General features: G+C 44.9%; 1 protein-coding gene across 4 annotated transcripts in view; it reads right to left on the bottom strand.

Annotated features, from left to right (window-relative positions):
• The window catches only part of LOC308574586 (G protein-activated inward rectifier potassium channel 4-like), a 32,464-nt gene that overhangs the window by 1,690 nt on the left and 15,668 nt on the right, over positions 1-15,106 (bottom strand). For 2 of the 4 annotated variants that reach the window (XM_081172576.1, XM_081172575.1), the window contains 2 exons: positions 10,496-10,774; positions 7,799-9,047 (listed from right to left, as the gene is read on the bottom strand). In XM_081172576.1, the coding sequence (XP_081028702.1) occupies positions 7,799-9,047; positions 10,496-10,714 (1,468 nt within the window). In that variant the 5' untranslated portion in view covers positions 10,715-10,774. Of the gene's footprint in view, positions 1-7,798; positions 9,048-10,495; positions 10,898-15,106 lie in introns of those variants that run through there. The other 2 variants (XM_081172578.1, XM_081172577.1) reach the window with 2 other exon arrangements.

Raw genomic sequence — 15,106 nt, 5'->3', positions numbered from 1 at the left:
GAGGGCAAAGAGTGGAAATTGAAACATTGGCATTGTCTGAATTTGGCAACCCCCATATTTTTGTGTAGGGATTGCCATATGGGTCAAGAGTTGTTTTACTTTAAGGGGGGGTGCAAGAGGGAGAGTGGGGGGTTCAAGTAGAAAAAGGAGGGGAACAAAGACCCCCAGAATCCTGGAACTGGCTTTGTGACTTAAGAGTGTTGCATGAAATGAGGACTTTGGGGTTGTTTCTGTAAGACACATGTGCCCAACTACAGTCATACCTTGGTTCTCAAACTTAATCCATTCCGTTTGACTTCCGAAACCGTTCAAAAACCAAGGTGCAGCTTCCGATTGGCTGCAGGAGCTTCCTGCACTCAAGCGGAAGCTGCGTCGGATGTTCGGCTTTCAAAAAACGTTTGAAAACAGGAACACTTACTTCTGGGTTTTCTGCGTTCCAGAGCCGATTTCTTCATCAACTAAGCTGTTTGAGAACCAAGGTATGATTGTGTCTTGAACTTCCCACATTTAGGAATGTGGGATACAGCTCTTTTATTTCATCAGGTCATTGGTCTATCCAGCTCAATACTGTCCCCTGTGACTGACAAAGGGTCTCTGTAATTTCAAACAGGTCTCCCAGCCCTATCAAAGATTTTGGAGATTGAACATGAGACCTCCCTCTCTCTCCTGTACAACCATGAACTCAACCCACCAAAGTTAACAAACTTCCTCGTGTTGACAGGACAACTTATCCCAGGAAATAAGGAGCTGAGTCAAGACACCTGACCTTGCCAAGCATTGATGATACTGTTCCATCTATCGCTCTCCGGGTGATCAAGTGTTGTGCTGCAGCGAGCAAAACCCACCAGGAATTGACCTCAGTCATTTCTACATTTCTCTCTTTGAAGTTTGTGTTACAAGCAGTGCTTTTATTCTAGAAAAAAGGTGCCAGTATTGTGTACCCTTGAGTAGCGCCCCCGGGGGGGGGGAGTACTGGTTACAACTACAACTTTTAAAATGTTGATGCCCATTTTGTTTCACTCTGTGCTACTTTTACTTTTTATTGTATTGTTTTTACTCTGTTATGCCCATCTGTATGTGTTCAATGTGCATCTTATCTTGGGTTTTTTTATGATGCTCACTGACTGTGATAAATATTGGATTGGATTTGACTTGTCCACAGGAAGTGGCCTTATACCAGGTCAAACTCTGCTCATTTTGCCCATTCTGGTTTTCTGTGGTGGTCCAGAGTCTCGAGTGGTGGCAAAGGGGATTCTTTCCCATCACCTGACCCCCTTTAACCAGAGATACTGGGGATTGAACCCGGGACCCTCTGCATGCAAAGAGAGTGAGGCCCTAACAACATCTTCCACTGTGCCTTCGGTCTACCTAGATCAGTATTTTCTGACTGGTACCTGTCCTCCAGGATCCCTAGGAGAGGATCCTTCCTATCTATTATCTGATCCTTTTCACTGGCCACATCAGGAATTGAAACTGGGGCTTTTTGCAGGCAAAGCGTCTGCTCTGCCGCTCAGCTATGATCACTTCACTCACTTCTACTTGTTTTGACCTCCAATTTGCTTTTTGAACAGAGGCTAAGTGGTTGTCATATCAGGGTATCCAATTGCACAAACAAGCTGCTAGTCACCAGGAATATCGGCTTCATAGAATCAGAACTGGGAGGAATCTCATTCTGTGCTAGGGCAGTGATATCTGTCATTATTCCATGTTTATTCCAATCAACTCCACTACCGTATGGGCTTCTGCTAAAACCTACGTTGTTTGTCTCACTATCTGCTGTGACTAAGACCAATTTTGGTGCATTTCAGTGGAAGAGGAATGCCAAAAACAATTCAGAAAACAACAAATTTGTGTAACATTTGTAGATTTAAAAAATCACAATAGTGAATAGTGCTTATATTTACGTGCTTTCCCTTCCTCTTGTCGGTCAAATATGCAAATAATGGCAATTTCTGCTCCCATTTCTGTTACTGATTGAATTATCTGACCTTATTCTGTGCATGTATTATAGGGGGAGAAGGGTAGGGGACCCTCTTAAGGGGAAAACCAGCCCCACCTCAACTCTCCCCAATTTTAGCCTGTAACGTTCTACACACGGTAACCAGAATTCTCTGCGGGGCACAGCGTGCTTTAAATGCATGGTACGGAAGCCAGTGTACAAAATTCACAAAACTGTGACAGTTCATGTTCTGACTTCAAGGGACAGTATTTATACGTGAACAGAATTTGAGCACCCAAGCAAGGGATTCTGGGGCTCAGATGCTGGCCTGAGAAAGCAGTCCCATTTATCAGGCCGTGCTGCCCAAGTTGTGGCATTCCCTCCTCAGCAAGGAGACCTACTAGACTCCAAACTCTTAAATTCCACCAGGAAACAGGTGAAGACACTTCAGGCAGGCTTGAAGAGGGGATGATATGAAAAGAGCTTTTGCTGGAACATGGCCAGCTCTTTAATAAGCTCTTTTCAAGTTGTTATTTTTAACCCCCATTAGATGCTTTCAGTTGTTCATGTTGGTGGCTTATTGTTTTGTTTTTTAAGCAGGGAATTAAATAATACTTTTTTAAAAAAGGAATTGTCCAAGCTGCTGCTCCCTCTTCCAACAATTTTGCCGGTATGTGAGAAAGGGCACTTTTAGGATTTTGCTATTTTTAGGTGGGATTCAGTCACAGACCAGCAAATTCAGGCTTTGTAATTAAAGTATCGTTTCGCTCTATAGGATGCACCTTGTTTTAGAGGGGGAGAACAAGAAAAAAAAATTCTCCCCCTCTCTGCTCAGCGCCCCTTCAGCGAAGCGACAGGAGAAACGGAGCCCCTTCCATTTCTCCTCCCGCTTGGCTGAAGGGGCGCTGCGCAGCTCTCCCTCTCTGCTGAAGCCAGGAGAGTCTTGCTCTCCCGGCTTCAAAGAAAAGGAACCCGAACTCGCAGCACGAGTTCCCGCTGCGCTCCGGAGGCTTCAGGTTCCTTTCGCTGAAGCCAGGAGAGTTGGTGTGCACCGACCCCTCTCGCTCTCCAGGCTTCAACGAAAGCAACGCGTAGCCTCCGGAGTATGGAGGGATCACTCCCTCTGCGTTTCGGAGGCTTCGCATTGCTATCGCTGAAGCCAAGGAGCCTGCATTCGGTCCATAGGACGCACACACATTTCCCCTTAATTTTTGGAGGGGGAAAAGTGCGTCCTATAGAGTGAAAAATACGGTAGTTCTGAAGTTCTTGCACAACAAACTCACTTCCCCTGCCCCAGCAGACAGTTTGTGATCTTTGGGGATCATGCCTGGTTGATGCAGTACTTTATAACCTTCCCACGAACAAATCAGAATGAATGCTCAATAAGTGGTCGATGTCATCTAACCTCCCCACATACTTTGTGCAAACTAATCATGTTGAGTGCTTAATAAGCAGGCGCTCTGGAAATGACAAGACAGAGAGGAATGACCACCAGATGGCACAGGACACAGCCATCCTGCACTGCAAATAATTATGTTTTGATTTGATTTGTCTCTGTGATGTTTATTCTGTGTGCATTTAATTAGGGCTGCCATACATCCAGAATTTCCTGGATATGTCCATGATTCGGACACTGAAAATAGCTTCCAGAATTTTCAGAAATCAGTCAAAATGTCCAGGAAAATCCAGGCATATTGCAGTTCATATCGGAAGTGTTGATTTTTTTGGCCAGTGTCCTTAAACATACAGTGGTACCTTGGTTCCCGGGTGGTTTGGCTCCTGAATAAATCAGCTCCCAAACGCAGCAAACCCAGAAGTAAATGTTCTGGTTTGCGAATGTTTTTCGGAAGCCGAAAGTCTGATGCAGCTTCTGCTTGAGTTGAGGAAGCTCCTGCAGCCAATCAGAAGCCGCGCCTTGTTTTTCAAATAGTTTCAGGAGTCGAACGGACCCCCGGAACGGACTAAGTTCGAGAACCAAGGTACCACTGTAGGTGTACAACTTTTGTGTCCGGATTTTCACTTTTTGAAATATGGCAACCCTAATTTAATACATGTTCACATTTTTTTCACTTCATAGTGGGGATTCCACTTTAAAAACAAACGAACAAAAAATCCTAACCGATATGCTCAGAGACCGCGGTGCTTATACATGCATTTGCACACAGAAATTATTGGCTGAATTAAATATATTAGTGTGTTGTGTTGCATAATGCTCCCTCCCTCCACCCGCAAATAAATGTTACTTTTGTTTAACAGCAATTCCTTTCTTCTTGAATTGCTTATAAACTACTCTGATTATGTCTCTCAGCTTGGTTGCTTGAGCATAAAGTGATGGTGCTCACATTTAAATTCCTCCATGTTGTTGAACCCGGGGAAGGAGGAAGCACACCCGCATCAGCATGTCCAAAGACTGATTTTCTTCTGAGTTGCTTCTCTGGAAACTCCAGACATACGACTTAAATTGGCTGGAGACTGAGGAGAAGCCCTTTTCAGTTGTGGTCCTCCATTTATGGAATTCTCTTCCTGGGAATGTTTGCCTGGCACCAGTACTGATTGCCTAGAGGTGTCAGGTTAAATATCTTTTTTTAAAAAACTAACTACCAGATTTTTAACCTTTGATGAATTTTGACTGAGATGGTTTTGATTACAGTGGTACCTCGGGTTAAGAACTTAATTCGTTCTGGAGGTCGGTTCTTAACCTGAAACCATTCTTAACCTGAGGTACCACTTTAGCTAATGGGGCCTCCCGCTGTCTTTGCACGATTTCTGTTCTCATCCTGAAGCAAAGTTCTTAACCCGAGGTACTATTTTGGGGTTAGCGGAGTCTGTAACCTGAAGCGTCTGTTACCCGAGGTACCACTGTATCTATTGTAAATGACCCAGATTTTTTTTTTCCTAACTGAAAGATGACATATGAACCTACCCAGACCCTGAGATCATCTTCTGAGGCCCTCCTTCGCATGCCCCCTCCTTGAGAGGTCAGGAGGGTGGGAACACGAGAACGGGGCCTTCTCTGCAGTGGCTCCCCTTCCATAGAATGCTCTCCCCAGGGAAGTTAGCCTGGCGCCTTCATTATACACCTTTGGGTGCCAGGGAAAAACGTTCCTTTTCAACCAGGCCTTTGGTTGATCCGATTTATATCCTATGCCCTTTTAAAATGTGTTTTTTTTTGGGGGGGGTTATTGGGTTGCTATTTTTATTTTTACTAGGTATTTTGTGGTTTTAGATCATGATTTTGTTCTGTGAACTGCCCTGAGACCCCCGGGTATAGGGAGTTATATAAATTCAATAAATAATAATAAAAAAGAAAGAAAAAAGTATTTCTTCCAACTTGCTTGATTATCACCAGCCCATGCTGCTGGGGGATGATGGGACTTGGGAATCCAAAACATCTGAAGGGCATGAAGTTGCAGAAAGATTGGGACAGACATTTGAAGCATGCTATGTACAGAACAAGAGAACGAGGCGAGTGTAAATAACAAGAAAGGTGTGCGGAGACACATATATTCTGGCTCTCCTATAGATCCCAGGACCCTCTACTCTCCTGAGAAAGAAGAGGTGAGGTGGTTTCTGGCCACGCCAATGAGTTAATGGTGGATGTTTTTTGTAGCCCTCCGGCAGCTACAGAGAAATTCAGGCAAGGGAAAGAGAGGAGATGAGGCATAAACCATGGGTAGGCAAACTAAGGACCGGGGGCCGGATCCGGCCCAACTGCCTTCTAAATCTAGCCCATGGACAGTCCGGGAATCAGCATGTTTTTACATGAGAGAACTGTCAGAGAAACTAAACACACCAAATCAGTCCCTACTACAAAAGGTTTTTCTATCCTACCCCACCTCCCTACAAATATGCCAGACTCCACCGCCCTAAAGAATCAATGGCTGAAAATCTCCAAGGGTGCCCAAAATCCAAGAATCAGCCAATGCCCTAAATATCCTTTCCTGGAATGTAGCCGGTCGGTCTAGATGTTTATCTCAATCTACAGATATTCCATTCTATAGCCAAAACTTTAACGTCATTGCCCTTCAAGAGACATGGGCGGCAGAAACTCCCGTACATGAGTAGAATGTGTCCTTTGATTTAAAATGCATCTCTGGATTATTTGTGGGGCCTGCATGGTGTTTTTACATGAGTAGAATGTGTGCTTTTATTTAAAATGCATCTCTGGGTTATTTGTGGGGCATAGGAATTGGTTCATATCCCCCCAAAAAAAAATATAGCCCGGCCCCCCACAAGGTCTGAGGGATAGTGGACCAGCCCCTGCTGAAAAAGTTTGCTGACCCCTGGCATAAACCCGCTCAATGCCCCTCAGTGGGGAGTTCATTGCACCCCGCAGTGTCACGCAATCCTGTGTCTGCCAACTTGAAAGGCAGAACGGGACCGATCTGAGAGTGTGCCCCTTGCCATGGACGAGCCATCGTTACTGGCATGATTTGTGGAAGGTTCCTCCTCAATCTGGATAATTGGCGTTAATCAAGAGGTGCTCTCGAAGTATCATATGCTAATAAGCTGCAGTCAATCAGCCACCGAAAGAACTGGGACTGGTTTTCTGAAGGTATTTGAATGTTTTCTTAAGCTAGAGAATTCTTAAAACAGCCTGAAAGGAAAGGGGGGAGGGGAGAAGGAATTTTGTGCTTTCTTATGGTTTTTTAATGGTCTTTCTTTTCCTTGTCCTCTGCTACAACGAAGAGACGTGTGTGGTTGCTACTTTGTTTGACACTTCGAAAAAGAGGGAGGGAGGCTTTTGATTTATGTTCTACAAGGAATTTAATAAGGTTTTGCTATGCCCCGCCCTTGACTGAAGTTGAAAGGACTTTAGTTATGATACAGCTGTTATGATACAGGGCTGTTGCTGGAGAAATGCAGGGGGGGGGGGAGAGAGAAAAACGATCCACAGCTGGATAAATGCTGAAATGAGGTTGAATCTTAGGAAAGACGTTGCTGTGTACTGTGTGCTGAGAAAGAGCTCCATGGGGGAATTTAATGGTGGATGTCTGGAAAGTTCACTCTGTGAGATATCTATGGCTGCCGTTCGCATGTCAGCTAGATAACAGTGGAATGATATGGAATGTGACCTTGTGCTACTCAGATAAACACTGCAAAGGATTGAATGACGAGAGAAAGAACTGAACTCTTTCAGCACTCCAGGTCTGGAATAAAACTGTACATAAAGGGCTACACACATGAAATGGATTACAGTGGTACCTCGGGTTACATACGCTTCAGGTTACATACATACGCTTCAGGTTACAGACTCCGCTAACCCAGAAATAGTACCTCGGGTTAAGAACTTTGCTTCAGGATGAGAACAGAAATCTTGCTCTGGCGGCACGCGGCACGCGGCAGCGGGAGGCCCCATTAGCTAAAGTGGTGCTTCAGGTTAAGAACAGTTTCAGGTTAAGAATGGACCTTCGGAACGAATTAAGTACTTAACCTGAGGTATATATTTACAATATGAAACTGAGGTGCTGTTTTGTAAGGTGACAAATCAGGCAGCTGGAAGAATGTTTTGATGGCAAGTGAAGAATGTCAACTGGAGACTAAATAAGAAATGAAGCAGCTATGGGGGCAGGAAATATTGGACATATGATTGCAACGAGAGTGGGGAACTTGATTTTAAGAAATTGTATTAAAGTAATTTGGTTTGATCTGTAATAATTTGTAAAATCAATAAAAATATTTTTTTATAAAGAAAAGAAAAGAAAGAAGAGGTGAGGTAGGGCAGCAGCCAGAACTGCATTGCGGAGTGAAAACTGGACCATTTCTCCAAAGCTCACTCATGTTGAGTTTGTAGGGTCACCCAAACAGGTCTCCAGAATGTGTCCCCTTCTTTGATGTTCTACTCTACAGTGCACCCACCTGTGGCTTCCACAATGCCTTCAAGGATGATGATGATTTCAAACTGTTCCTTCTTCAATGTGTCTGCGGACATCTCCCAGAAGGGGCTGACCTCATTGATGACATGACAAATTATCTGTGGCTCCACCAGGAACAGTCGGTCCTCTCCCGTATCATAGCCCAGGTTCAGTTCTGACTGCTCCAGTGGGATGAACTCCCCCTCCTTTGTTTGCCTGGACTTGATTAGCTTGGCTCTTATTTTTGCATCTACCATGTGACTGTCCCGGAGATCTCCGATGCGGAACATGAGGCAGAGCTTCTCATCCCGGTGGGAGATGACACACTTCTTGCTGAATATTAAGGTCTGGGCACGCTTCTTGGGTCTGGAGATCTTGACAAACATGCAGCCCACCATGAGGGCATCAATCATAGAACCAATGATGGACTGGGCCATTAGCAAGATGACCCCCTCTGAGCAATTGGCCGTCACAATCCGAGATCCATAGCCAATTGTCCGCTGACTTTCTACAGAGAACAGTAAGGCAGAGATGAAGTTATCAATGTTCTCGATGCAAGCCTTCCACTCGGGGTCACCTATGTGGTTGACATCATCTCGGACCCAGGCATCAAAGTAATAGATGATGCCAAAGACCACCCAGGTGATGATGTAGCACATGCTGAAGACAAAGAGGAACCAGCGGTACTTGAGATCCACAATGGTGGTAAAGATATCTGAGAGGAACCTCTTCTTTTCCTGAATGTTGCCCAGGTTCACCTGGCACTTGCCCACCTTGGTGACGTAGCGCTGCCGCTGCTGCTTGTTCCCCCAGCCAAACTGCCGGTCGTCGTCTATGAGTTTACAGCGCCGGCTCTGCCCTTTGTCCGAGGAGGGCACGGAAATGATGCTACGGGTTGGGGTTTTGTTCCGCGACGAGTTGATGATGTTGGGCGCACTGAAAGCGTGCTGGGGATAAAGCCGGGCATTGAGGTCCCGCAACAGAGAAGGTGGCGGAGGGTCAGTCCTGGAGGACCGGTGGTATCTGGGCAACTCATCTGTATCGATTGAGACTCTGGGACGATGCTTGATAGGCACAACCTGCTCTGCGGTGCTGAGCCTCCGCTGGAGAAGGACTGTCCTGTCATTGGGGATGTTTGAGCTGCAGGGTACCGACACGTAGTTGCATGTCAGGGCACTTTTCTTGGTGGCTGCAGTTTCCGTTTGCTGGGGGCTCCTGTCTGAAGGACCCATCGAAACAGCTATCATTTCAGGCTGGAAAAGAAAACAAACTTAGTAAGCTCTCCATCGCTGTCTTCCAAAATAGTGAGTCGTTACTTAAGGCTAGATCATGGAACCTCTTCACTGAAGCACAACCCCATATTGCAAGCTGAAGGACAAAAAAAACCCTCCGCAAGATAAGGATCGAAACTTGGAAGCTGTCTTATAACACGTTTGTCTCTTGGTCCATCTAGCTCAACATTGCCAACAATGGCTGCCAGTGGCATTCTAGGGTTTCAGGCAGAGGACATTCCCAGTCCTACCTGAAGATCAAACTTGGGATGCTCTGCTGGCAAAGCACATGTTCTACCACTGAGCTGCAGCCCTCCCCCTAACAGTATTTTGTTTGGCAAGGATGTATTTCTCATATTGCTACTTTTCTAGAGAAAGAGGTGCTGGAACTCACCACGAACGCCTCCCTTGTTCTCTTATAATGGCAATGCCTACCAGAGACGTAGTGGAACTGAGTTTCCTACTGGAAATCCCCCCTGCAAGCATTCAGAAATCCCTTCTAGAAATTGCCAAACTGGTCACCAGGGCAACTGGATATGCCCCACCATTTATTTATTTATTCATTTATTAAATTTGTATTGCAGGATGGCAAACAACACGAGATAAAGCATCTTAAAAACAATTCCTGTACAGATTCAGACTGGGGGAAATATCTGAAAAAGCTTGTTGGAAGAGGGAGATATTCAGTAGGTGCCAAAAAGACATCAGAGACAGCACATGTTCAGATGGAATTGCTCTATCCAAGTTTTGTTCAAGGTAAGAAAATTCACTCAAACTTAAGAGAAGGAAGCAGTAGTCAAACATTTATTGTTGATCAGGGTGGCCCATCTTTTAAAGTCAGGGGCCTGTATTCTCCTGTTCCCAGCCAACCCTCCAGGGCCCACATGCCCACATCCTTAAAAAATTTTGTTTGACAAAGTAATAATCATAAATAAGAATAAAAATGTGCACCCCACCACCGAGACCATTCCATTGTAACTATCCAACCTCCCAAAATTTCAACACCTCTTGCGGTCATTTGACCCCTTTCTGTTTTAACAGTACAAGTTCTACAAACACCCTCCATATCTCCTCAAAATCATTTCTCCCGCATATTCCCCATCTTACCTTAATGACACATGTTTATTTATCATTAATAGCTATATCCCACACCTCTTTGTATCATTCTCCCATTTTGTATTCTGCTTGCCCCTTCCACTTCCTAGCTATCATAATTCGTGCAGCTGTCAATAAATTTGTGAGCACGTCCTTCATAGCGTGCAAACCTTCCACCCCATCATAAATTGATGCCCACGTCCTTGTATATACACAAGCAGGCTTCACCCTGAGGAATTCTGGAAACTGTAGTTTGTTAAGGGAGAGTTGTGAGGAGACCCTCTGCTCCCATCGGAGAGGTCCGATTCCCCAGAGTGTTTCAACCAGCCACGTACCTTCTGAGGAAAGGTCCCATATTGGCTTGTTTCTGTGGGGGGCCGAGGCAGGTAAGCCAACATGTGCTTGGCAATTGGAGCCTTTGCTGGGGGGATGGAGTTTCTGCGGCTTCGCGACTCTTCAGACTTCAGCCTCCAGTCGCCAGTGTTGTTGCGGACACAGAGCCCGTTGTCTGGCTGCAACTCCATGCTGCTGCTAGCTAGGGGCAAAACCATCATTTGTTTCAGGCCAAGGTGGGGGCCTAACCCAGGGCCTTACGCTTCCTCCGGTGAAGGATCCTTCCATAGGAAAAGAGAGAGAGAGAGCAAAGTCAGAAGGAAGAAAATAAAAAGAGAAATCTAGAGGAGAAAACAAGAGAAAGGGGAAAGAAAGAAAACCAAAGCAAGACAGAGTAAAATGAAAGAACTTCCTGCTCTCTACAGCTACATATGGTATTCTTTAAGGTCCAACTATTCTATCTTCTATAAACCAGTCTTTTTTCGATCGTCAAATCCAGATATTACAAGCTCATTTTCTCTTCCGCACCAAAAGTCCCTAAGAAATTTCCAATTTTAGATGAAGTAGCTGTTTTAGTATATTATAAAAAATATACTTTGTAATGGGTATGTAATTCTGTATATCATTGAATAAATATCAATAAATAAAATTTAAAAGAGGGCCATGAAAATCTGTGTCCTGGGCTTTTTAGACTCGATCTGCCCATGTACTATTTGAAACCAAAGGGGCGCATTGGTTGCCAGATGTGAATATATTGACATTCTTTTCAGCTCTCCTACCCCCTCCTATAGGGGAGGGGTTACAGCTCAGTGGAAGAGCACTGCTTTTGCATGCAAAAGGCACAACGTTCAATCGTCAGCATCAGCAGGCAGCGTTGGGAATGTCCCCCATCTGAATCCCTGGACAGCCACTGATACTGGACAGTACTGAGCTAGGTGGTGGACCCATGGTCTGACTCAGTAGAAAGCAGCTCCCTATGTTCATTCCTCTGGGTGGTCTAAACCACTAAGTCTCTTGGGCCCACCGATCAGAATGTCGGCAGTTCAAATCTGTGTGACAGCGGTGAGCTCTGTCCCAGCTCCTGCCAACTCAGCAGTTCAAAAGCACACCAGTGCAAGTAGATAAGTAGGTACCACTGCAGCAGGAAGGTAAACAGTGTTTCCGTGCTCTCTGGCTTCCATCACGGTGTCCCGTTGCACCAGAAGCAGTTTAGTTATGCTAGCCAGATGACTCAGAAAGCTGTCTGTTGACATATGCCAGCTCCCTTGGTCTGAAAGTGAGATGAGTGCCACAACCCCACAGTTGCCTTTGACTGGACTTAACCATCCAGGCGTCCTTTACCTTTTACCGTACCTGTGAGGGACAATCTATGCACCTGTGTCTTGTATCCCTTCAGGTTCTAAATGGCCTCAGCCCAATATACCTGAAGGAGCGTCTCCACCCCCACTGTTCCGCCCGGACACTGAGGTCCAGCTCCAAGGGTCTTCTGGTGGTTCCCTCACTGCGAGAAGTGAGGTTACAGGGAATCGGGTAGCAGGCCTTCTCGGTGGTGGCGCCTGCCCTGTGGAACGCCCTCCCACCAGATGTCAAGGATCAGCTATCTGACTTTTAGATGATATCCGAAGGCAGCCCTGTTTAGGGAAGTTTTTAATATTTGATGTTTTATTCTGTTTTTAATCTGTTGGGAGCCGCCCAGAGTGTCTGGGGAAACCCAGCCAGATGGGCGGGGTATAAATAAGAAATTATTATTATTATTAGCTCTCACGAGATTCTCTCGGACAACCTTCCATACCCAGACCCGTTCAAAACCTCATTCTTCAGAGTATTATGTAAGCTGCACAGAGGAGATTCCCAGTTACAACATGATTACGAGAGTTGAACTGGCTTCCTGGGTCAGGAAGGGGCTCCTCCCAAGCGAATCCGCAGGAGAAATATGCAAGCTTTCCATTTTTACCCGCCTTTGCTCAGAATACACCTGATTTAGGCTGCGGTCCTCTTAAGCACCAGATCCTATTAAAGTCTGGCAAAGGTCATTTCAAAAGGTTAGCTGGGCTGCCCTGTTTGTGAGCGAGCACCAGAGGCCTCTGTCCTCAAAGCGAGAGATATATCAGTCCCCAAAACGTCTATCCAAACAGACACTTTCTTAAAGATAGGGAAGGGGGGAATTAGATTCAGTTTGCATTAAAAAGTGAATTTCCTTAATTCACGCTTTCCAAAACAATTTGCAAACAACACAGCCATCTTTTGAAATCTATGCTTCCCTGAATTTTCCGATGCATACAATATTGTGTGCACTAAAGTCTGCCCAAAAGGGTATTTATGAGGGAAAATATTAGGGGAAATTACTTTACAAAAACGTGCATATTAGGAGAAATTTGCACTAAAAGGCTGATGAATTTTCAAGAGAATTAAAAAAACACCCACCCACAAATTGATGTTAAAATGAATTTGAGAAACGGAGAGTCACAGATTCACCCACCCATACCTCAATGCTCCGAGGTTTCATAATCCCAGATTGTTACGTTTGGATTATTAAAGCCTCCCATGTTTCACAGATGGAGGTAGCAGGATTGCAGCAGGACTTTGGGGAAAGAGAGGGCTACTCCACACTGTAATCCTGATGAAAATCCTGCTGCCACTGCTTCTAACTGCATTGGGAGAGAAGCCTTCATTAAAAGCATGGGAAGCTTCCTTGTGCTGAGTTAAGCCAATGGCATATCTTGCTTAGCATTGCCTTTGCCCTGAGTGGCAGCAGATCTCCAAGGTTTCAGATAGGAAAGGTTCCCAGTCCAACTTTACGCCTTGCCATTGGCTTTGCAGCCTCTGAGCACATACCACAGTACAACTAACACCCTCTTGCAATCAATGGCAGAGCAACTGGGGTTCTCCCGATGCTGGATTTATGCACAAGCTAAATAAACTACAATTTGGAACCTCAGGTTATGCTGGGCCTCTAAATGCAAACAAGTTACTAAATTTAAAGGTATTTCATATGCAAATTTGAACTGATTTTATAATGAACTGATTTTATAATGTTATATCATTTTACTGTTGTTAGCTGCTCTGAGCCCGGCTTCAGCTGAGGAGGGTGGGATATAATTTAAAATAATAATAATAATAATACAGATGTACCTTGGAAGTCGAACAGAATCCATTCCAGAAGTCCGTTCAACTTCCAAAACATTCAGGAACCAAGGCACGGCTTCTGATTGGCTGCAAGAAGCTCCTGCAGCCAATCGGAAGCTGCGGAAGTCACATCAGACGTTCGAAAACCAGAACAATCACTTCCAGCATTCGATTGTTCGGGAGCCAAAACGTTTGACTCCCAAGACGTTTGAAAACCAAGGTACGACTGTAGGCTTATTGCAAGATACATGTTTTAGTTTGATGGTTAGCTTTTAGTTGCATCCTTGCCTATGTACTGGCATACATGCAAATAGAAAAGTTTGTTGCTTCTTTTAGAATAAGACACCTTTCATTTTTATTTTGGCAATGCTCTAGGGCAGGCATAGGCAAACTCGGCCCTCCAGATGTTTTGAGGCTACAATTCCCATCACCTCTGCCCACTGGTTCTGTTAGCTAGAGATGATGGGAGTTGTAGTCCCAAAACATCTGGAAGGCCGAGTTTGCCTATGCCTGCTCTAGGGCCTTTTAAACTTGATGTAATTTAGGGGATCAGCACATCTTAAAGCAGCCTGGGGCAGGCCACCCATCCTTCTGGGAATCTTCTCTGCAATTATGGATCTTCTCATTAAAGAAAAACCTCTGACAAGCTACCAGGAAACCTTCAAGTTTCCATGGAAACAGTTTGAAACTTTATTTTTATAGTTTTTCATTAAGATATAATCAAGGCACACACATCAAAAAGAACAAAATGATAAATCTACAAGTGTTTTAAACTATAAAATGGGTCTGCTCCAACTCAGCTAAAATTGGATATATAAGAATCTGACACTGGCTGTATGGGTCAATTATTAAACATATATGCATTTCATAGAATTGTAGAGATAGAAGGGACCCCAAGGTTCAATGCCCTGCCATTGGCTCAGGTCCTATCCTCCAGAGCTGGAGAAAACAAGCATGCTCCCTCCTCCATGTGACAGCCCTTAAGATATTTGAAGATGGCTATCATATCTCCTCTCAACCGCCTCTTTTCCAGGCTAAACACACCCAGCTCTCTCAACCACCCCTTACAGGACTTGGTTTCCAGACCTTTCAGCATTCTCCATACATGATCCAGTTTGTCAGGGTCCTTTCTGAAAACTGGTGCCCACATTGGCCTGAGCAGTGCAGAATAGAGCAGAACTTCCTATTTTTATTCTTATTTATGCTATTCTAAAAGCAATATACAGTGGTACCTCGGGTTACAGACGCTTCAGGTTACAGACGCTTCAGGTTACAGACTCCGTTAACCCAGAAATAGTACCTCGGGTTAAGAACTTTGCTTCAGGATGAGAACAGAAATCGTGCAGCGGCACGGCGGCAGCAGGAAGCCCCATTAGCTAAAGTGGTGCTTCAGGTTAAGAACAGTTTCAGGTTAAGAACGGACCTCCAGAACGAATTAAGTTCTTAACCCGAGGTACCACTGTACAGCATATATGCTAAAGGGAGGA

Source organism: Podarcis bocagei (assembly GCF_964188305.1).
Source record: "Podarcis bocagei genome assembly, chromosome: 15".
Lineage (NCBI taxonomy): Eukaryota > Metazoa > Chordata > Lepidosauria > Squamata > Lacertidae > Podarcis > Podarcis bocagei.
The sequence above is the reverse complement of the archived record's forward strand: the minus strand, read 5'-3'. Positions and strand labels throughout refer to the sequence as shown.